Source organism: Meleagris gallopavo, chromosome 4, assembly GCF_905368555.1.
Source record: "Meleagris gallopavo chromosome 4, MGAL_WU_HG_1.1, whole genome shotgun sequence".
Taxonomy (NCBI): Eukaryota; Metazoa; Chordata; class Aves; order Galliformes; family Phasianidae; genus Meleagris; species Meleagris gallopavo.
In genome coordinates this window covers 44,803,690-44,825,859 of record NC_139407.1, presented here as the reverse complement: position 1 = coordinate 44,825,859, position 22,170 = coordinate 44,803,690, and the positions used below count along the sequence as shown (strand labels likewise).

Sequence of the window (22,170 nt, the reverse complement as noted above, 5' to 3'; positions counted from 1 at the left end):
AATTTACTTCTGTCCTCAGGGACTCATCCTTTGGTTGCGGACTAACTGATTTAGAAATAATGAAAAAATAATAGAATAGATAGTATGTTCCTTATTTGTAATTTATATATATATAAAATCCTTTTCTTTACCTCTAAAAAGACTTCCATGTCAAATTGTAGTGCAATTGCCATACAAACTAGATCTTAGATTGTCTGCTATAACGCAGTCATTTATATATTTACATACTGTTTTATAATAAACAGAGTGCAAGGTCTTGTGGAGAGGGCAGAATACACGAAGCTACCTCAAGGTACATTGTGAAGATGGTGAATTTAAACCCTGCCTGCAGGCACTCACTGGCAAAAAAGAATCCAAACTTTTTTTTTTTTTGGCACAGCACCATTTGACTTCCACTGCAGTTAAGAGTCAGTTGGTGTTCATTCAGCACCTTTTTTCCCCTATTGTTAGATCAGCCACTGCATAAGGAAGTAAATTTGCTTAAAAATCTCATTTGCCGCATTTTCCTTCACCTTCTTCCCACAGAAAGCATACTACCCCCTATGCGTCCTATCACTCTAAACCCACCACTGAGTTTGTTCATCTTTGACCATCCCTGATTCAGGTCCTCGCTGAAGATTTCTCTCACATCTGAAGCAAAAGGAGAAGGGGGATGGGCTGTATCATCTGCTGCTATGCCCACTTCATTGTCTTCTGGCCTGCAATTTGCTACACCTCATTTAGACCATTTCATTGATAGTAAAGTGTTCAGAAGAGTGTTTGTGTGTCCAAAAATCTAAATGCTCCCTAAGAGCAACCTACCACTAATTGAGTTAGCTGAACTGGAAATTACCACATCAGTGTGAGCTTGTAATGGATGCATGAACACATCTGCAAGCTTAAGAAAGGCTTGGTAGAACAGTAATTATACGGTCAACTGAATGTACGGAAAGAAAAATGGCTTGGAAAACTCTTTACTTGGTGCATAATGGAAGTGATATTTAGTTTATCATTCATTCTTCTGATGAGTGAGACAGTCAGTGCTACAATCTCTTAAAGGAAGCATCAGTATTTATCAAATGGTATACAGCAAGCTCATGCTTACAGACAAGTTTTATCCTGTTTGTGCAACTAAATAGAAATATGTTAACTCTAAAATGCCTGCTTACTTTGTATCCACTAAAAAAATAGAATCTAGATTTCTTTGCTTATCACTGTATAAGAAGATCAGGAGTTGGATTCAGTGATTGTTATGGGACCCTTCCAAATCAAGAAGTTCCATGACTCGATGATTCTAAGTTTGCTCCTTTTAAATTAAGATATTGAAACACTAAATAGTGCAGAAAAATATCTTGTCTCGGCATGTCCTTCTTGCGCTGCCTAAATGGGAGAAAATACTCAGCAACCCTCTGGAAACTGTCTTTGAATTAATTTGAAACTCTAAAAAGTCCTCATGTATTGTAAAATCTTCCATCTTGAATGTTCATTGCCCTGAAATCAAACAATTGCTTTCATACATGCTTAATTATATCATTTCATCTCTGCTCTTCCTGTTCCCCCTCTGCAGAATGTTTTCCCCATTAAAATAGGAGCAAACACTCAACCTGCTTTGCTACTTCAATATAAGTAGTCACAGTTATCTCAATGTACCAACATATTTTAGTTCTGCAGTATTTATGCTTGATAATATATACTGAAGTGCCAAGTTTCCCCTGCGTACCCATATTGCCAGTGATCAATACTGTCATCTGCTCTTCTTTCATACCACAACAAAGACTGCCAAGTGCAGGTCCCTCAAGATCAGGAAACTGGTCTCAGCCAGATTAGTACTCCTACACTCAAGGCAGGAGTGACAGCTTCAAGTGAAATAGTCTGAAATGTCAGAGCAATTATTAATGTTGCACACTACAAGCAAAAGCTCTTTCTTCTTCTAAACGATATTTGCATAAATGCCATGGTTATGAATATCAGTATTATCAGATAAATTATTTATCAGCAGAAATCTATTTTACGTACCTGCTTGCAGTCTTGCTGGCTTCTTTGCTCAAAGCAACTATTCAGTAAATAATAAAGCTTTTCAAAATCTTTGTTCAGAAACAAACAGAATATGGAAATATTGCCCATGCATTTATGTGGATGGTATCTCACCTCTCCCCATGAGCACTTAAGGATTCTACAGCAGTTGTGGGGAAACATATTAAATATGAACGTTGCTTCAGAAAAAATACTGAAATACATCTTAATTTATAGGACAGATTGTTTATAAAATACTGTGATATACAGGTAACACATAAAATAGTTTTATTGAATGCTTTCTTCAACAAATGAAAACAGCCAGCACCTGCAGCCTTCCACTATAAGCATCTGCTTTGTACAGGAGCTGATGTGCTCTCTGCTTGGTCTACTGCAGAGTTCAGGTCTGAAATGTGTTCAGTGAACAAGGAGAAACAGCCAGTTGAGACAATCTCTTTTTTTTTCTCCGTTATAGTGGAGTTAGTTAAACTCCTGTGTTAGACTAATAGAGGCATTGTATTTTCAATATCCCTAACTGAAAATTGGTTTCCACAAACTGTGTTACTGATTTACCATCATTGAATTCTACAATAATAAATCATTTTAAATAGGATGAAGATAGTCATTTTACAGTGCTATAAATTCTCACTGGGAATTCAATAACAATTATTTGGAGTTATTTTCTTATGCATATATTCTTATGAAATATTCTGCAGGACTTTTTTATTTCAAGGATATAGAACAAGGTAAGAAGAATGTGAAAAAAATTTGTGAAAAACGCTAGGTCAGGTCTATCAGGGATCTGCACTGTGACATGAGCTCTCCAAAATAAGGACAAATGAACTGGAAAAAAGGGAGTAAATAATGAGGTAGCAAAATGCATTGACGAAACAAACAATTGGTCAAACCTAGAGCTGATGGTGAGTGACAGATGGAATTTTGCTGTACTGCTATGCTCATTTGAGGAGTAGAAAAAGAAAATAAAGTTGAGAGAAATGTGGCAGTGTGGCTCTTCTTATGTCAGTGACTGATCTAATCTGACCTAATCTGTTTAACCTCTTCTTATGTCAGTGACTGATCACTGACATAAGAAGAGGTTAAACAGATTAGGATCTTCCAGTTTGCAGATTAAATGATTAACAGGAAGAATAAAAACCTAGAAAAACCCAAACAGACTGGAATCAGAAAATAACTATTTTTTATTTCTTTCAGTATAAAAACTAGGGGTTATGCAAAGATACTATCGGACAGAAGGTTTAAAATGAACATGAGAGAATACTCTTTTTATCCAACTTATTAACTGAACTACAGAACTCACTGCCACAGGATGGTATGGAGGACAAAAGTATAAATCATTTTAAAATGAAATTAGATAATTTCATTGAAGACAAGTCTAGTGATGGCTACTGAACGTAATGGATTGAATACAGTCTCGGTCTTAGAAAGTCCTTAAGACGCTGACTGCCAGGAGCCAGCTGCAGCTTAGAAAAGACCATTTTACACAGGAGAGTAGCGTAGAAAACAATATAATCCTTTAGATAATATTTTTGTGATAATACTCTATGCCACAAAGAAAGTAGGATACTATAAATCAGGGGAAATCTCAGTTTTGGTCTAATCTGGTTGTTCTATCTTTTTGGTATCAGAGCTAGTGATACCATGTACTATGCATTCTTAATATGCAGAATACCTAGACATTACAAATATCAACCAGGTTACCTGTAAAATAGTCACCGGTATTGAAAATAGATCTCTTCAAGAATGAAACAATCTAAGTTGAACATTGCCCAGCTCACTTCTGTATACCAGAAAGAAAAGGTGTACAAGAATACTTGAATGGAAAAAAAAAAAAGAAAAAAAGAAAAAAAAAGCTTCAAAAAGGCTTGAACATTTCTATGTGTGCTACATTTTAAATATGAGAACAGTTAATGCAATGAGATTATTTGTATTCTTCAAGGATAGGCAGCTGGAGGGGACTGAAGCAAAGCAATGAAAAACGCCAAGGAAGCAGGAGCACACGTGTTGCAGTGTGTACATTATTTAAAGCACACATTTATTATTTAAAACATCATAATAATCTGAAACATTATAGCTTTGGAAACATGACATCTATGCTTGCACATAATGCAAGAATAGAAGTGCACACAATCACTATTCTCACATATCTTTTTTTCATCTCTTGGTTAACATTGCTGAAAACTGTTACAAAGCAGCTGCCCCCAGTAGGCACTGAGTAACTCAAAATTCATGAAAACAAGCTGCTAAAGACACAAGTGGTCCCCTGGAGGAAATATGCAGGCAAATATTCTAGCCACTTGAAAATCTACACAAGAGAGAATGCACCCACACAAGCAAGAGCAATAGTTTGAGCTAAATCAGAGTGCTGCTCCAGAAGAAATAAAAACAAGGTGTGGATTCTCTCGTGTCCAATAAGGCATTAATTACAATCACAGCTTTTCCTGTGGTGAGGACATTCACAATAGCTTTCACAGGCTTGGTCTGATGTCTGAGCAGGGAATAGCTCCCACACGTCCGGAGTGCAACTCTGCTACAAAATGAACCAGACACCAGACAGAAGCTCTCTGGAAACTAAGTTTAATTAGTTCCAGAATTAATTAATTATTTAATTAGTTCAATGGAACAACTTGATTCTGAAATGTTTTTAGATCTGGCAGACACAGTGACACTTCATTATCCTGTTGCAATATACTTCCAATCACGTAAGGGGAGAATGTATTTGTTACTTTTATTGAGTGTCGTTTCCAGACAATTAAGAAAATGTTCCGAAAAGAAAGAAAGAAAAGAAAAGAAAAGAAAAGAAAAGAAAAGAAAAGAAAAGAAAAGAAAAGAAAAGAAAAGAAAAGAAAAAGAAAAGAAAGAAAAGAAAAGAAAAAACAGTCTCTTGGATTGACTGAACAATGAATTTGAATTAATCTTCTAACCAAAATGACAAATTTGTGGAAATGTTGCACCTTCTGACCAAGCTAAATAATGCTTTTTTTTTTCCCAAATTTTGAAAAAAGTGTGCTGGAGTGAAAGATATTGATTGGCTGAAAATATTTTTAATGTTCTTTTAGTATTTTAACATTCTTTGCTGAAAATATTTTTAAATGTGACAAAGAGCCGTATATCCCAAGAAGTAAAGTAACAGAAAAACTGTATTTATATCATTATTGTATTATGGATACAAGTTTTGCTACCTATTTTTCTGTACCAATTACTCATACGGTCACAATACTTGGACTTCACAATTCAATTTTTCTTTTTTAAACAATGAAACATTAGTCATTAATTTACAGTTTTCATACATGTGTCACTTTGCACATGTATTTTCAACTTGAAAGACCTATAGCTATTGTTTCTAAAACTTCCTTTAGATAATAACTTATTGAAAAATTTCATGTAAGCTAGTATTTCCATAAATCCAGGTACAGCATATACTGCATGTGATAGAAATAGAGTGTCATTGCCACTTAACAGTATAGCACCTGGATTTCCCACTGCCAGCGTAATCAACATAAGCCTATGCTTGTTTTATGATGTTGCATATAGAGGAGCAAGTGTAAAAGTGCAGAATCTTTTCAAGCTCTAATTTTCCAATAGTAGAAAGGGAAATACTTGATTTCAGTAATCATTAAGTCTGCAATATAAAATAATTTTACCTGTGTTACTCTGCATGACTGGCTTTAGACAACAAACCAGAGGGACATTAGCCATGATATTAATAAATATGAACTTGAATCAGTTAACGTATGACCTCAATGAGGCATGCACGCAGCAAGGAGAAAAGCTAGAAAGCCAGACAGTTTTCAGACTAATGTGACTAAGAACTCTGCACTCATCCTTAACAATGATATTCATTTGATCATACTTGAAATAAACACCGTGGAACTGAAGTTTAACTACAGAATTAGAAGTTCAGGCTTCTTACAGAAAAGAGGGCCTCGTTTGTTTCTAATTTTAACTATTAAAATACATGTATTCTAATGGAAGCAAAGTAATTACAGCATAATTAACAACTTCCCTGCAGATGCTACATGAAAGCATCAGTGTGTTTTAAGACCTCTCAGTGGAAACAAACGAAAAAGGGTTCAAATGTCTTTCCTGGAGAATTTTGAGCTTGGATGTAGCTACCTGACAGTATGGTTCCTGAAGGTCGGATCTTGAAAACTTTCTATCTCCACTACTACAGCAACTTTTCCACTAGCAGCTTAAAATATGTTCAGTGAAGACAATTTTATCCTTAAAGAGTGACTCTACAGATTCATCTATTTTTGCACATCAAATGCTGCAGATGCAATAGACCTTCCAATGGACAGAACTTGTGATTTTCTCTTCACAAATCACCAGGTCAGCAGTAGTCAACTGATTTGGTTCTGTGGCTTCTGCAATGTCCGCTCATTGGCAGAGATCAACACAGCAAACCATGTGCAGGGTCCTGCTCTCCATGTCTATGGAGCAAGGATATTCCTGTCTTCATCTAGATCTTTACCAAGATGCTAATGGGAATAAAAATAATTACTGACATTGTGATATCTGCCTACAGAAGTAGAGAAAAGGGAACTATTAAAAGTAATTACAGGAAAATGCTCACTGTACATGTCGAGTAAAATTTGCTCACTGAAAAGTATTACCCAGAGTCAAGACTCTTCCCTGCCTGAGGTATGGAAAGGACTTGAGGAGATTGGGCTATACTTTTCCAATCTTTTTACCATCATTTCCAGTTCTATATCAAAATTCTGACAGGAAAGAAAAATACACTGTAGTTTTATTTTATTAAATTTAGCATTAGCATGCAACTTTTTAAATTTAGGGGTGAAATGTAAGAATTAAATGAAAACTAAGATAAATGTTACTGCGCTCCCAAGTCAAAAATCTCAGAACTTTGCCCTGGATACCTATTCTTTTCTCAGTGCAGCCAGAGAACCCTAAAGAGGTCAGGTTTGCAAATAGGCAAACAGCAGTGGCTGAGTTCTTCTAGTGCTGCAATTGGAATGGGAGATATAAGACCTTACGAGACCACTGTACAAGTTGTAGCTGCAATTAAGAGCAGACCAATGGCCTAGATAGGATTGATCCTGCCTTAAGAAAGACAAATGTCCTACTGTCCCTGTGAGAATTTCTTTCAGATCCAAGTAGTTTCTTCCATGCTCAGGACTCCCATGAAACCCAACAATTCAGAACTGCCTCTTGCCTTAATTATCACAAAATGTTTTGGCTCCACAAAGTTTAAGATCAGATTGTGCAATCTGTAATTGCTGAATCATTACGTTTCTGTTAATAATCCTTAGACTGAAAGCCTTTAGTTTATAACTGATTAAAGTACTCTTTTACAATGCCGGCCACCTCTGAAAGCATTTGGAGTTGTGTCCATCATTCCCTTACCAAGGTTTTGTGTTATGAATTGTATTCACTCTCAACAATGTTGTATTATATTTCTCCTCTAAGCGTATTTGACATCAACCTTTTTGAGTAACTGACACTATAAGAATTTATAAATATCTGTGTAGAATAAAATGTATTTTATGTCACACAGCTGTCAAATATGTGCTCATCCCCTAAATACAATATCCATACAAATTATGTAGCTGTACAGATTCCCAGCTCTTTATGAATTTTTAAAAAATGGATTAGATATCCAGCAGAAGCTTATAGTGTTTTAAGAGTGCTCTGTATCACATTGGTGCATTGATTTTAAATATAAATCCACATTAATCTGAAGTAATTGACTATCTACATTAATAATAATGTTCAATTTTCATGAGGGAAGAGAATGGCTCTTGTGCCAAGACAAATGAAATTTATTACTAGAGACGACAGAAGTTGGGATGAAAATCATTATTGAAAAGTATGAAAAGGCTTTTGAAAGAATATCTATTGAAGTTGCTCTGGGTAACTCTTCTAGAAAAAACAGCATTTGTTAAAAAAATACAAGTAAATAAGAACATAAAAGGGCAGTTGGGTTGGCTTCACAGCCTAATTTGTTTCAAACATGTTTATCAAGATACTTATTGACTCTTGATCAATATAATCCTCTGCTGGGCTTTTTTCCTTATATTTTTGTAAAATATGCCACCAAGAGTTACTGTTTTTGACACAGATGTCAAAATCCTGAACTAAGCTCTCAAAAGCTTCCAGCTATGTAAAAACTAACAATTATTTCTATGCGTAGAGTGGCCTAAGATTATTTTTAATTTCCTTAACTACCCTTTTTTTTCCACTGCTATCTTGAGGATTTTACACTCACAAAGAAAATTGTATGATGTTGAATGGAGTATATATGGATAACAAAATGCTGAATCCATCATGCCAGGATTTTATGCTGTTAATTAAATATGCCTCCAATTCATCACTGCATTGTTATGCGCTTTCCTGAACACAAACCTAAACTCTTACTATATATGTTAACTTACTGAAGGTCCTCATTTTTTTAGCTCATAAATATGTACTATTCAACATGTGTAAATTTTTCATCGAATTACTGCTTATGTGTATTTTAGGTTTCAACCCATGTTTTTAAATTTCATCCATAAAATAGCATCTATTTACTATTCTATGAAAAACTGGTTTAAAGAAAAGCTTTTGGTGGAATTTTGGCATGCTGTTATATTGTTTTCCAAATAACAGTCTTGACCGCATTTTCAGAATGATGAATTACAGTGCTCTGTATAAATTTGACAAATTAGAGCTTTAGTTAAATAAAACCTCAAACTCTTTCTCCTTCCTTTCAAAAAAAGAGAATAATGCTACTTTTTTTTTTTTTTTTTTTAATTGACTGGTTATATCACTAAGGAAAACAGTTATATCTGAGTTTTAATGCTATTTATCAGAATTGATGAGATCTTAAAGTCATCCTCTGCTTTAGCATCCACATATCCTGAAGTTAGTATAGCAATAATTAATAATAATATAATTATTATTATTATTATAATTAATAGGATCACAAAAGGAATTCAGGAGAAAAGCAGTAGAAATTAACCAACTGGTATCTTCCCATGTGTATGTCTACACTTCTACTTCAAAACTGAAGGAGTAACTCCAGGTGTACATCACTGAATAACATTCCTGCATGAAACACTGTTACCTCTTCTGCTGCTTACAGTTTTCTGTACAACTTAACTACTTTTATGCTTTACTGTACAGAGATCCAAGTTTCCTGACTGTCAAAACATATGAATAAGTAGACATGGTTTGGAGTCAGATCTTTTATGTAAGTCTCAGTGAGAAAACAAGCCTGAGAAAAGCAAATCATTGAAAAAAGGGGAAGAAAGTAACAATCATTCAGAATTTATATATATATAAATATATATATATATAAATATATAAATATATACATAAATGAAGTATATATATATTTAGTATGCCTCAGAAATCTGTCTTCACAACCAGGTCACTGTAGAGTATGAAATGGAAATGTTGAAAGATATTCTAAAACCTCATTTAAGATGTTAAATACACAGCCCTAAAGATGTGAAGAAGACTTTTAGACAACGAATTGAGTGCTAGCCGAGAAAACCACACCTGGCTGAAACCTCGAACAGAAATAGCTAGAGCAATATAAATCCTAATATAAATAAAATGGTAAATAAGGCTTTTCAGCCTATATTTATTTTCCTTCTTTCCTTTTGTTTGATAACATTGTCAAGCAAGGAGCAATGCTCCAGCTTTATAAGGGTGTGGTATTTGTTGGGAATTTAAGATGTGAGAACAAATGTACACCTTCCAGAGTGCTTCATCACGCAGAACACAGCACATTCCCACCTGTTTTGAGCAGAGCAATTGATATCTTTTTCATGCCTTATTCCAGTCAGCAGGAATGGTCAATGTGCTTATTTTTAATAAGGAAATGTCACTCTCAGCTCCTGAGTTGCCTTTCCTGGCGGACAGCCCCTCTGCTACTGATAGTGGAAGGATTCTTTTCCTTAGTAAAAGGTAGCAACTGGTCTTTTCTACATTGCCTTAGCCCAGTCGTTATTTGCTTCTTAAGACTGTTTTCATAAATGCTAGAAGCTTATTCATTAAAAACAGTTGCAAACATCATTGGTAATCCTTTCACTTTTGCGAACAGAAAACATGGTGACTGTTGTGCTGCTCAACTAATGGCTACTCTGAAACCCACCAAAATTAAAGGAAATCTTATTACTGACCTAATGGGTTTTGGATCAAACCCCAGGGTAATCATTTAGATGTATACACTAATGCACATCAGTAGATACCAAGGAATATAAAGACTCATCATAAAAACTGCTTCTGAAGCTGTTGAATTGCCTTTTCCCAGAACAGTGCATCTGAGAAATAACGAAGATTAAAAATGGTGAGATTTATCCTATTAGGATCTGCTACTACATCTATTAAAATTAATGTCCTGGATACAGTAAAGAAAAAAATGTAAGTTTGCGTGGAAATGGCAGGGCACAGAAAGGCACAGGAATAATTAATATTTGGCAGAAAGGTCTAATACAATTCCCTGGTGAATATTTCATTTTGTAGAGAGGCCCTTTGTAGATCACAGACTGTGGTATGGGGTATGCAGCTTCCACAAACATCTGTGATGTTGACAGTTAAAAAAAAATCCAAGTTAAATTGGATTTAAGTTTGTTTATGGCATTGGTAGCAAAAAGTTTTATTTGTTCTATCTGTGAATATATGGGAAGAGCTCAGGTGGTGTGGTGCTTGACGTCAGGAGCGGAGCCTGGTCCTGGACCACCATTTGTGTGCCCTTGCTGGCTGGGTAAGTTACTGCCTAACTGTTGGCTTTAAGTTATGAACTGTCAGGATTTTGACTTATAGTATTACGGCTAAGGTGGAACAGAAACCTCATAGATCAAAACATCTGCTTATCTTCTATAAGACTGTGGGAGTGTGGCTTTTTCTACTCAGTAAATAATGACACCAGCAAGAAGGCATATTAAGGTGAAAGCTTTTACTGACAGTTTCTGAGTAGTGTTAAATTTGAGCCAAATGGGAAAGCTTTAATTTGCAGAACAGAAGGATTTCCTACAGTAGTATGATTTATGTATGCTTCTTCATACATGCTTATGGCTATACTCACCTGCTTTTAGCTAAACGCCAGTTTGTGTGTGAAATAAGAGGGACTGCATGAGTCATAAAATGATCCTCTAAGTCCTTAAGAGTTGTATGTTTCTGAATTTGAGTGGGAAAAAAAAAAAGAGAAGGAGAACAGAACACCAGAAGAAAAGCAATAGGAAGAAACAGAACAAGGAAACAGAGACAACAGAAGAATGTGTAAGCACAGGGAAGAAGTACTGTGCAGACATTGAAGATGCTCTTTACCTTCTGTAAGAATCATCCTACAAAATCTGTAATATGCTGGTAACCAGACATGGAAACATAAGAGCTGCCTTTGTGCATGCTGTAAAGGGAGGATTCCTAAGCCTACTAAGCCTTACTTCCCTTCCACCCAAATCAGTAAAATAGCAGAGCAATTGGAAGAAAAAAGTTATTTTGTGAGTCACCTCCAAAACAGGGCAGACGTTTCTCCACAATGTTATATAATCATAGAGAGAAAAAAAAAAAAAATTATAAAGCATTCAAAAGATACGAAAAAAATGTTGATTGTCATTGTCCAAATGACTACAGGCCATCCCACTGTCAGCTCACCAGACCTGTCCTGCTATGTTCTCATCAAGAACAACACTGAATTACAGATTTTCCTGTTTCTTATTAAAATATTCAACATTAAAATCATCACTGTAACATCACATACATACTCAGCGTGGTCACTTAGTGTCCTGGTGTAGCATTTGAGAATATACTAAAGCATACTGCAGAAATAATTTAATCTCTAATACTTTTTTGAAATGTAATTTGATTTAAGAGGAGATACAAAGAAAACAGTTACATCACAGCATAAGGTCTTCCAAGCACTTCTGCCTATACAAGAATGAGGAGATAGAACAGCAGCTGTCCACCCTTCAGTACTGCTCAGATAGCAGCTGAACAGCCCTGCCCCACCAATGGCCAGACACAGCTTTCAGTACAGAGCTGCTAAGGTACATGCTGATACCAGACATACACTGTTGACCAGAGCAGCTTAACATCAATATTGCAGAATATCCCCAAAGACAAAAATAATGCTAATGCATCAAACCAAAAAACACTCCTGTGAAAACTGAGGCAAAATGACTTAGAGTTTGATAGAATTGTGAAAAAATAAAGCCTAATTCAAAATGTCTCTCTTATAATCCGAGGAACATCCAAGAGGGGAAGAGCAGAGCTCCACATAGCCACTACCTCAGCTCTCTCAGTCACTTCCAGGATGCCAGTGCCATGTCACTCACCATCCAGGCAGTTTTGCTATTATCAGCCAAACCTCTCACAAGGGAAAACTGATAGATAATTCTTCCAGAGCTGAAGATACTTTTCTGAAGGTACTGTAGCACCTCCGCATCTATTGCTTCAAACCTGCACAAGAACAACCAAGTACCAGAGATGCAATGTGAGCTACAGACTGGGGGAAAACCAAGTTCCCAGTGAGGCCTCTGGCACTTAGTACCGGCATTGACCCCTCTGACTGTGATGCTGGTAACACCAGTAGTGAGGAACCAAAGTCTGCAGGCTTATGCTTTGTGATAACATACATCCCAAACCTCAAGCTTACAATAATATTACTTTCCCAAAGCAGAGATGAATATTCATCAATAGATTCATGAACCACAACTATCTTTCCAAATACATGGGACCAAAAAGCCTATGCAATACACTTAGTATCAACAAGACAGGGTTATTCTCCCCAGTCCACAGCTACACAAAGGAGGAGCAGTTACCTGCTTTCATTCACTTCGTATCAGCAAAGCACCACAGACGTCTCTGGCGCTGAATAACATTGGAAAAAACCTCATTATTATTATTTTCTTTTTTTCACCCATTCAACTTTTACATGCAGCCAGGAATTCAAACACTAAAACAGACAACTGCAGATCCATAAATTAGAGGAATAAATGTACACCAGATGCTACCCACTCACACAAAGTATGGCGGAACTGCTACCATTTCCAAAAATGCTCCCACTGATGTATCCAGCCCCTCACACACGGAAACACACCTGCGTCCCCTGACCGCACCCGCCCTCTGAACACTCCTGTTGCACGGATCTGTATGCCTGCTCATTTGCCATTTGTAAAGAGCAGCACGCGGTAACTCCCCCGTAGCTACAAACAGCTGCACCGCCGCTCGTCCAGGGGCCGTCCCGCGGCGGTAGGAGGGGGGCGGGCGGAGGCGGGGCGGTGAGATGTGCCGCCCGGCCGCTCCCGTGCCGCAGCCTCGCGGCTCTCCCCAGGGCTGCGGGCCGGCAGCGGGGCCCCTCGGGGCTGCGCCCGGCGATGTCCCCCCGGTGGCAGCCTGGGCGGCCCGCGGCGCGTCGCTCGCTGCCGGGCGGATGCCATGTCCTCGCTGGTGAAGGAGGACCTGGCCAAGAGGCTCTTCGGGCCGCGGCGGCTGCGGCTGCAAGAGTTCATCGAGGTGGAAGGCTCGGGCGCGGAGCGCTGCTACCTGTGCGCCGCAGGTACCGGGCTGCCCGCGGTTGGTGCGGGGCGCGGGGTGCGGGGTGCCGGCCGGCTCCGCGCTGCCCGGCGGCGGCTGTGCCTGCTGGCGCTGTCCGGGCTGCTGTTTGCTGCGCCTTCCTGAGAGCATGAGCGCTCTAACCAGCAAGGAGACTCGAGGATCTCCGCACAGCCGTTGGTAAATGTGTGGGACGTGGTAGCGCTCGGAGTGATTGTTGGAAAGAGCGATGCTCTTTCCTCTATTAGGAGTTTGTTGGTTTGTTTTTTGTAAAACAAAGCGTAACAATACATCCGCTTTGCAGGAAGCGTTTGTCATTTTCAGAGCTTTTGCGCTATCTCTTGTCGTACTTTAAAGTCCTGCATACTGCTCAGTTACTTAAGTAACAATTAACTGGGCTTATGGCTTAAACAAATACATGTTTGAATTAGTAATTAGCAAGAACCGTGATTACAGCAAGACTGTGTGACAAAATTAATTATCTGGCTTTTTACTGAATTTGAATTCAAGTGCATGTGTTTCTTAGTGACTTTAGAACTTGGTTCCAGGAATTATGTTTTTAATTATTATTTTCATAATACTGGAAGCTGATGGGAAAGAGAAAAATTCTCATGCATCTTGTGTTCAGGAAATGTTCAGATATTGTTCCCAGGGACGTGATTCAGTGGGAAATATTGGTGTTAGGTGGGCAGGTGGACTAGATGATCTTGGAGGTCTTTTCCAGCTTTGGTGATTCTATGATATAAGGAGTTGGGTTGAAGGGAATGCTTTTTGAAGTCTGTTTCCTCTTGATGATCAAAACACACAGAGCAGATAGAAATCATCTCTGTACTTCAGAATTTTTTTGGCCAGTATGGGATGATGCCAACTATATTTTGTGATCCTTATGTTTGTAAACATCTGGTGAATAATTGTATTTTACAGATTAATGGACATACTGAGCAAGATCTGTTCCTAGCAGCCACATGATTTTAGTAGAAGAGATTTTGTACTTTAGAACTGCAAAAATAGCTTTCTTTTAAGACATGGATTCTGGAGTATCAGAGCTTCTAAATGTACAAAAATACCAACCTGATTCATAGTTTATAAAACAATTTGGTAGAAGCATGATTAGATTTGTGTGGTAGAACTAAAAAGTTTGGTGTTAGGAAACTTGCAAAGAGGAGAAAAAACATTTGCTATCTATACAATTTTAACTAAAAATCTCTTCCTAAGGTAGAGAAGAACAAGCCATTAAAGAAAGCCTCTAATCAGCTTGACTAATTGATTGTCACTGAAGATGTAAAGGAAAATGTATGTAGAGTATCCAATATTAAACTCTCTTAATATATTCAGGCATAGTCAAGTGAGTAGAAAGTAGAGTAGCACTCTAACTCTGAACAATAAGTTGCATTCATCTGCCAGCAGTTACTGTAATCTGCTGTGATTCTGTACTCTAAAATCTTATCCCCACAATACATCTTCACTGTATTCCTTTGTATTTCAAATTAACATAACAGAAAACAAACAAGCAAAAAAAAAAAAAAAAAAAAGTCCTAGTCAAACTACATGTAGGCAAATGTTTAGAAGTTGATACCTTTTCAAATCTATATTAAAATAAACTCTCGGCATGGATAACTGAACAATCTTATTTTTGTGCCATATGCCCAACCTTATTCCCCTTCCTTTTTTCACAAAAGCGAATCTAGGTTTTTGTGTGAAGACGAGTATCCTTTCATTAAATGGTTTCTTTGTAAGCCCTGGAAGAATTTAAAGCTGAAATGTAGCCATCTTTAGGAACTTTCACAAGTCCCCATCAGTCTGCCTGAAAACAATGGCAGGGCTAACATCAGACTATCCAGTGGAATAGAGAAAATCCAGGAAGGTCTTCAATCCGTGGAATCATTAAGAAATGATTTGTGCTCTTGAGGGCACTGACATAACCATTCCTGCCACAGGAAAATCTTTGAGAGTTTAATGAGTGATATACTAGATCTGAACTCTTGTTATATATCAAAAATGAAGTTGTTTTTAAATACATCAACTGAATTCAGGACCCAGTGATATATCTAAAATGCAGGAAAATTAAGATTTTTATAGATGAAAACTGTCCACCCAGGTATCACCACTGAATAGAGCATGCTCCTGGCTTCACTATTCTTAGTAGAGCAGCTTCTTAAACACATCTGCCTCTGTCCTTATTTTGAACAATTTCTGCTCATACATGAGTGATAGAGAAATGGTAGTCTATGGGTCTCAGAGGTGCCTAGGACATCTATTTCGGAAAAGACTGTGGGCTTTTGGGTTTAGATTTGTTTTCTTTTAACTCTGTGGGAGACATCATACTCCTTCACAGGGCAGCAAACAAAATGGGAGAAAATCAAAGTGAGAAAATAACTTTCTATGAGAAGTCTATTAGATGCATAAATGAAAATATTGTTCACAGAAGGTAATACACCAGTGATCTGTTGAATAAAAATCATTGAGCAACTATGACTGTTAGAACCAAGGAAAAAAAAAAAAAAAGCTAGTGATGTGTATTTCACAGCAGGCTGTTTGAGAAGCCACGGGCTGAGGGAATTACAATTAATTTAGACACTTTCCTCTTTTTTATTTGCAGTGGAAAGAAGCTAGATAATCCTTTGTTTCTCTTTATTTTGTAACCATCTTATAAAAAAACTCAGAAGCAAAGTATGTTTTAACATAAATAAGATAAATTTAGTTGAGTTTCAGAATGGATTTTCAAAATTCCAGGTAGAATTTAGATAAGAAAGAATCTTGGTCTTTCATTTGTAGCATCACATTATGATATCAAAGGTGACGGTTGGAATGATTAGCTACGTTAATCTACAAGGTGGCTTGGGGAAGTGCTCTGCCCAGCAGCTGCTATGCTGGATATGCAGAAGTTGTTTCAGGCTCCAGTGCTTTTCACACTAATTGTTTCGTGTTAAAGAAATCTGATCTTCTACACAGCACTCAATGTAATCAATTAATAATGGTAGTTATTACAAGGAATGTCTTTGAGCTCTTTTTATTTTCATTTCCTGTCTAAGTAAGAAAATAGTAATTTCTACAAAAATAACACTGAGCAATGTGAGGCTTTAAGAAGTATTTTCAATTTTACTTCTGTTAAGTGACATAATTACAGAGTTGATAGGGAAGAAGAGTTTTGTTTAAAAAGTAATAACTCCGTAAGAGAACTTCATCCTCAGAACAGAAAGCAGTCATACAAGAGCCTTGGAAGTGATTTGGCAATTCTCTGACTTTAGTACCCCCAAGGATTCACCGTCAAAGTAATCAGGATATGTGGATTATCCCCACAGTTCCAGTGCTGGAGTTGGGCCTTCACTGCACTGTTGGTGAGTTCAAAATGGAGGCTTTTGCACTGATAAGATTGCCTTTTCACAGGATAGGGAAGCTAAACACTTAATCTGTTTAAGACAGATAGGTTTCATGGGCTGAGAACGCTGGCCTATTTTTACTAACGTTGTCATTTAAATTATTATTTTAAATGAAGTTTAAGTATTTTATTATTAGAACTTTTGGGAAATATTTGCTTGCATATCATAACTATTTTTGTCTTGCAGTGTCTAAAAGTGAAGAAGTAGAAATATGTATGGTAAAACACTTTCGAGATCGAGAAGAGAAATATGAAGTAGTTGAAAAGTGGTTTTTAAAAGATCTGGAGATGATTGATGGAAAAGAAGCAGATACTGTAAGTGTTATGTATTATTAAATACACAGAATATAATTCTATTGTGTTGCAAGTTGGAATACAAGTATTGAAATGCAATTGAAAGACATTACCTGATTTTTTTTTTTTTTTTTTTAACAAAACGTAACAAAAAACCTCCCTTTTTTTTTTTTTAGTTTATTGCATGCGAGAGGGTCTAGATTGCACTTATATTGCTTGGGGTGTGGGGAGAAAGAGAGATGTTTCTGTTTATTTTAATTTTCATTTCTCCTGTTGAGATCTGAGGAACAATCTGGATGTTTTCTCATTTGTTCATTGTAACTGGGAACAGAAATTCATAACATGCAATTCCTGGTGCAAATTTGAATTAAGATCAGTGTATTTGAAAATATATTTTTGGCGACTCTACTCCTTCCATTTGAATTTAGGATCCTGTTGCTTTTTTATATATTGATGCAAATTCTCTTTGTTGTACAAAATCATCTTTCAGATAATTTCATTCACATTGCTTGCATCAGTTGAATAACTGAATAAAACAGCTTTGGCTAGCTATGACTGATATTACTGCTAAAAAAGTCATAATCTCTCAGATTCAATGACAGAAGGGTAAATGAGGCTGCAATACAATATACAATTTTATACAAAACACCAAAAGTAGAATTAAATTCTATTTTACAGAAGCTGTAAGAATGCTTTGAAGATAATGTCTTACTGTAGGTAAAGTGTTATAACAGGCATCCATGCATATAAAATGTAGTTTCGGAGAAAATTACTTTTTTACCTTTCATGTTTCAAATGAACATAAAATAGAATGCAGATTATATTGTCCTGATGACATAGAAATCGAGAGCCCACAAAAGGGGTTTCAGAGTCTTGATTCAAGGAAAATGACAGACTCCAGTTGTACTCATTCCATCCTGACAACTGTTCCCTTTTCAAAAAGTCTTCCACAGCTCCTGCATGGGCAATCAGCCACAATCTCTGCAGCTGTCTGCAGTCCCTTGTGCGTTGCTCTCAACTCTAAAACTAGGAACCTAAGAGACTGTGGAGTCAAGATCAGATTCAGAGTATCCGCGAATCGCGTGAACTCTTTGCAGCTTAAGCCAGAGGGAAAAATAGCCAAAGCTAATAATACTTTATGTACTCTCCAAGTTATCTTGCAGCTGGAGGTGTTCCTATCCCTTTACCAGATAAGGCAGCCAGAAGATTACCTTATTGTTTGCCTACATGGACTCACTGACTCCCAACTTTTTTTAAGTTGTTTTTTTTTTTTTTTAACTAAAATACACTTCGGAAATTATTCAGCCTTCCACAACTAGGATGTTTAAAATCTTATTTTTGGTTACAGAAAAGTGTAAATGAGCCTCAAACTCCTCATTACACAGTGATTATATATTCATCATATATAAATATTCATCATATTGCTATTTATATCCATAGAATTTAATAGAATTTAGCTGTTGCTAGTATTAATTGTGCCAAGAAGCTTGAAAGCACACAAAATTACAGTTTGGGCAGGAAAAGCAATCAATATTCTTCTTCTGACAGGCACATATAGTCCAAGGCAAGTGTGTTTTAGGCAACATGACAAATTGGTTCACTTCAAAACAGCATTGTATAATCACAATAAAGTGCAGTGTCTTCCTTGGACAAACTGTGAAAGTTTTATTTAGGCAAAACTCCTAATGGCAAAGAAGGGCAGCTACTTATAAACTGTTAATTAGTAAAATTTTACAGGACTCTTTAATAGGAATAGCAGAAATACACAAAGTCCATAGCTAATACTTTTTGGAATCCATAAAACTGAGAAAAAGAAAGCCTAAAAGTAGGTAAACAGAAGACAAGAAATTGCCATTCTGATGTCTATAATGCATGTAATAATTTTGTTCTCAATTTTTTTTAGGATAATCCATATTTTGATATGCACTTCCACAAAGTCTACAGTATGGAGGCATACAGTTGTGCATCTAAATATACCTTTGCTCGAACGCTGAGCAATCTGAATGAAACATATCTTAAAAAGGACTTGAAGATTGTGAACTTTGATAGCACCTACCTAAACGATGATTCGATCTGGTCATCCAACAATAGGGATTGCTTAGTACTTATGAGAATATGCTTCTATGCTTCCAACCTTTTATGTCTCTCCTTGTGTCCTTTGTCCTGAAGATGTATTTTATAACATTAAGGGGACTGGTCGATTTTGCTAACCAGCATTTTATAAATTATCTGATGAAAATGACAATAAGTGATATGTGATACCTGCTTTTTAATTTTACCTATAAGTCCAAAGAGGAACCTCTTTTTTTTGATATCCAACTGACCATGAGTTTATATGTATTAGAAGGGCCTCACTCTGGCAAGTAGAAATATATGAGGCTTTCAAAAAAATAGAACAGTGATTCTTAAATTCAGCGGTGGTTGTTAATGTAAGATAAGGTTGGCATTTGTTGTATGTTTATAGAGATATAAATCATTTTTCATGAATAGCTAGAAATATTTAAAAATATTTTAAGACCATTAGCAGTTCATTTACATCCTAGAAGTAGAAAAACAAAGCAAAAAAAAATTTTTTTTTGCACAAGAATGATGCATGTTTTCATTTTTCAAATGTATTGAAATACAGAACTCTGTTAAAGAGATCACACCTACATAAATACATGAATCAAATACTCATCCTGATGGACTGGAGTTTTGCATTTATGTACTATGGGACCAGTTTTTACCTATGCACTTATAGTGATTTTTCCTCCTGAATATAAAGTGCTCCCTTTGACTTCTTCATTTCTTATGATATTGTCATAGAAGCATAAAATGGATATTTTTCAAGCAGAATTATTTTATTTGACAGACCTTTGAAAACTTTTTTTTTTTTTTAATATCACTAATGTCTCTTTCTTGCAACTTGTTTATGTGCATGAACAGGCCTGGTTGGGGAACAGAAACTGTGTATGTCTCTTCTCTGCCTTAGGACCAAGAGTTATCAACATACTACTGGAAATCCTATGTAAACAGTAGTTTTTGGCAGTTAGTTACAATTACTTTGTAGGTGACTGAGGGACTTCTCAAAAATCATAGGATTATGAGAGTAACTTTCACCAATGTCTAGCTATGTTAGCATATTCAGTGCACTACATAAATGTGTATTAATACTTACATTTGCATTGAATGTGGGGTGGATTCTACTGAATAGTTGGGAAGATCTAACCTATAACAGAAAAATAACAGCTGGACTTGTGACAGTATAATATTACAGTAGAAATACAGGATGAATTAAAGCTGTATTGACCAGGAGCTGAAGAGGAACAATTTCAGCAAGAGGCACAGTGATATTTCTTGGTGTCACCCAGATAAGCTAGCTGGCTACTCTCCCCCAGAGTCAACAGAGAAAGCAATGCCATCCCAAAAGGTGATTCAGGGAAACTTCTGGTCAGAACTTCCTGCAGGAGAAAATTCATTTTCTCTATTGGCAGCCTAGAGAGTACAGAGAGAGTAGCTCTAGACTAAGCCAGCTAAGTACCAAAGTTGATAAATGTAAATAGCTCTCAGAAAATCACAAGCTGGTTAATGTTCTCTCTGAGTAATTGCCATCATGGCTTTTTTGTGGAAGGAGATCACGACTTGGTCTTCACTGTTGCGTTTCACATGCACTCCCACCTTCCAAAACATTTGTGCAAATGTACTTTGGATTCAAAGTTGAAATAAAATCAAATAAGTGAGGGTATATTTGAAAAACTGTATAAAATGTACAGCTTTCTACTTTTCTTTTAAAACGTTAACCTACTGCTTGTGTATAAAAAGGCCATATATTTGATTATCTTAAGTTACATATTTATTCCAGACTTATCTTGTAAATTACACACATTCTAACACAAAACTTAATAATTATGTATACCTTGACAGTTATGAAGGCAATTTATATGGATTAACACTAATTTTCAGCAATTTTTGAAAACTTACAGCTTACATTTGTCAGCTAAATATTGATAGAGAGAAGGATTGTATTTATAATTATTGTTTATGATATGCAGTTGTTCTTATCAGAATGTCTTTGAGATAACTCAGTCCAGCATTTGATCTATCACTACAAAAAGTATTTGCCCAACATCCAGGCTGTACAAAGACATTTTACAATAGCATGTATAAAGAAGAATATAGTTGTATATTGTGCCACGTTGTCTTGTTTGTTAACTTTACAATAATATATTCATTGTTTTCTGTGAAGTCAACAAATTCTTTGCTTACTAGGCACAAGGAATTATTTTATGGATGAAAGAATCATTCATATGGTAATAAAAAAAAGTAGAATCTCTAATAATTGATACCTCAGAGCATTCTTTTGAAATACAGTTGCAGTTGGTGACTTCCTGATCTATTGGTGCTATATTTGTCTTTTTTCTCCATACTTGAAAAATAAGATTCCTGCAGATCCATGCTACAAACAAACAAACAAAAAAACCTCAACAACAACCAACCAAACAAAAACATTTTTAATATCATTCACATAATATATTTTCATATCAACAAAAAATACACTGTTTAGGCACCGTTTAGGAGTTCATGAACTTCGGATAATTTTCATCAAGACCCTCTTGCCCCAAGCAGAGGCAAGGGTCCAGCCCCCCTCAGCCTGCTTGTGTTTATCCTCAGTTCAGCCTGCTTATCATCCTCCCTGGCTGGGCCCAAAGGCAGAGCTGTCTGTCTGCCCATGCAACCGTGTGATACCAGGTGTCTGTTTCCCTCTCTGACTGCTGCATGTATCTCAGCCTGGCAACCTCTTCTCTCAGCTCAACTGCTCAAGATGATCATCCAGTTGGGCACATCTGCACCCATGACACCCCTCGTCTACCGTGGTCCCATGAGTGGCCCCCATATTTCAGAGCTCCCTACTGTCAAAGGTTTGGACAGCCCTGTTGCTCCTTGGGAAGCCCGTCTGGGTGCTCAACACACCCCTTGGTCTGTGTTTCTACCTCTGGCTGTCTGCT

The 22,170-nt window shown here is 36.7% G+C and overlaps 1 protein-coding gene across 1 annotated transcript; it reads left to right on the top strand.

Moving 5' to 3' along the window:
- Positions 1–13,332: 13,332 nt before the first annotated feature.
- On the top strand, positions 13,333–21,427 carry EXOC1L (exocyst complex component 1 like). Its single transcript, XM_085221917.1, has 3 exons — positions 13,333–13,516; positions 17,079–17,206; positions 19,089–21,427. The coding sequence occupies exons 1-3, from the start codon at positions 13,396–13,398 to the stop codon at positions 19,350–19,352; spliced, it is 513 nt and encodes a 170-aa protein (XP_085078043.1). The 5' UTR covers positions 13,333–13,395; the 3' UTR covers positions 19,353–21,427.
- Positions 21,428–22,170: the final 743 nt, after the last annotated feature.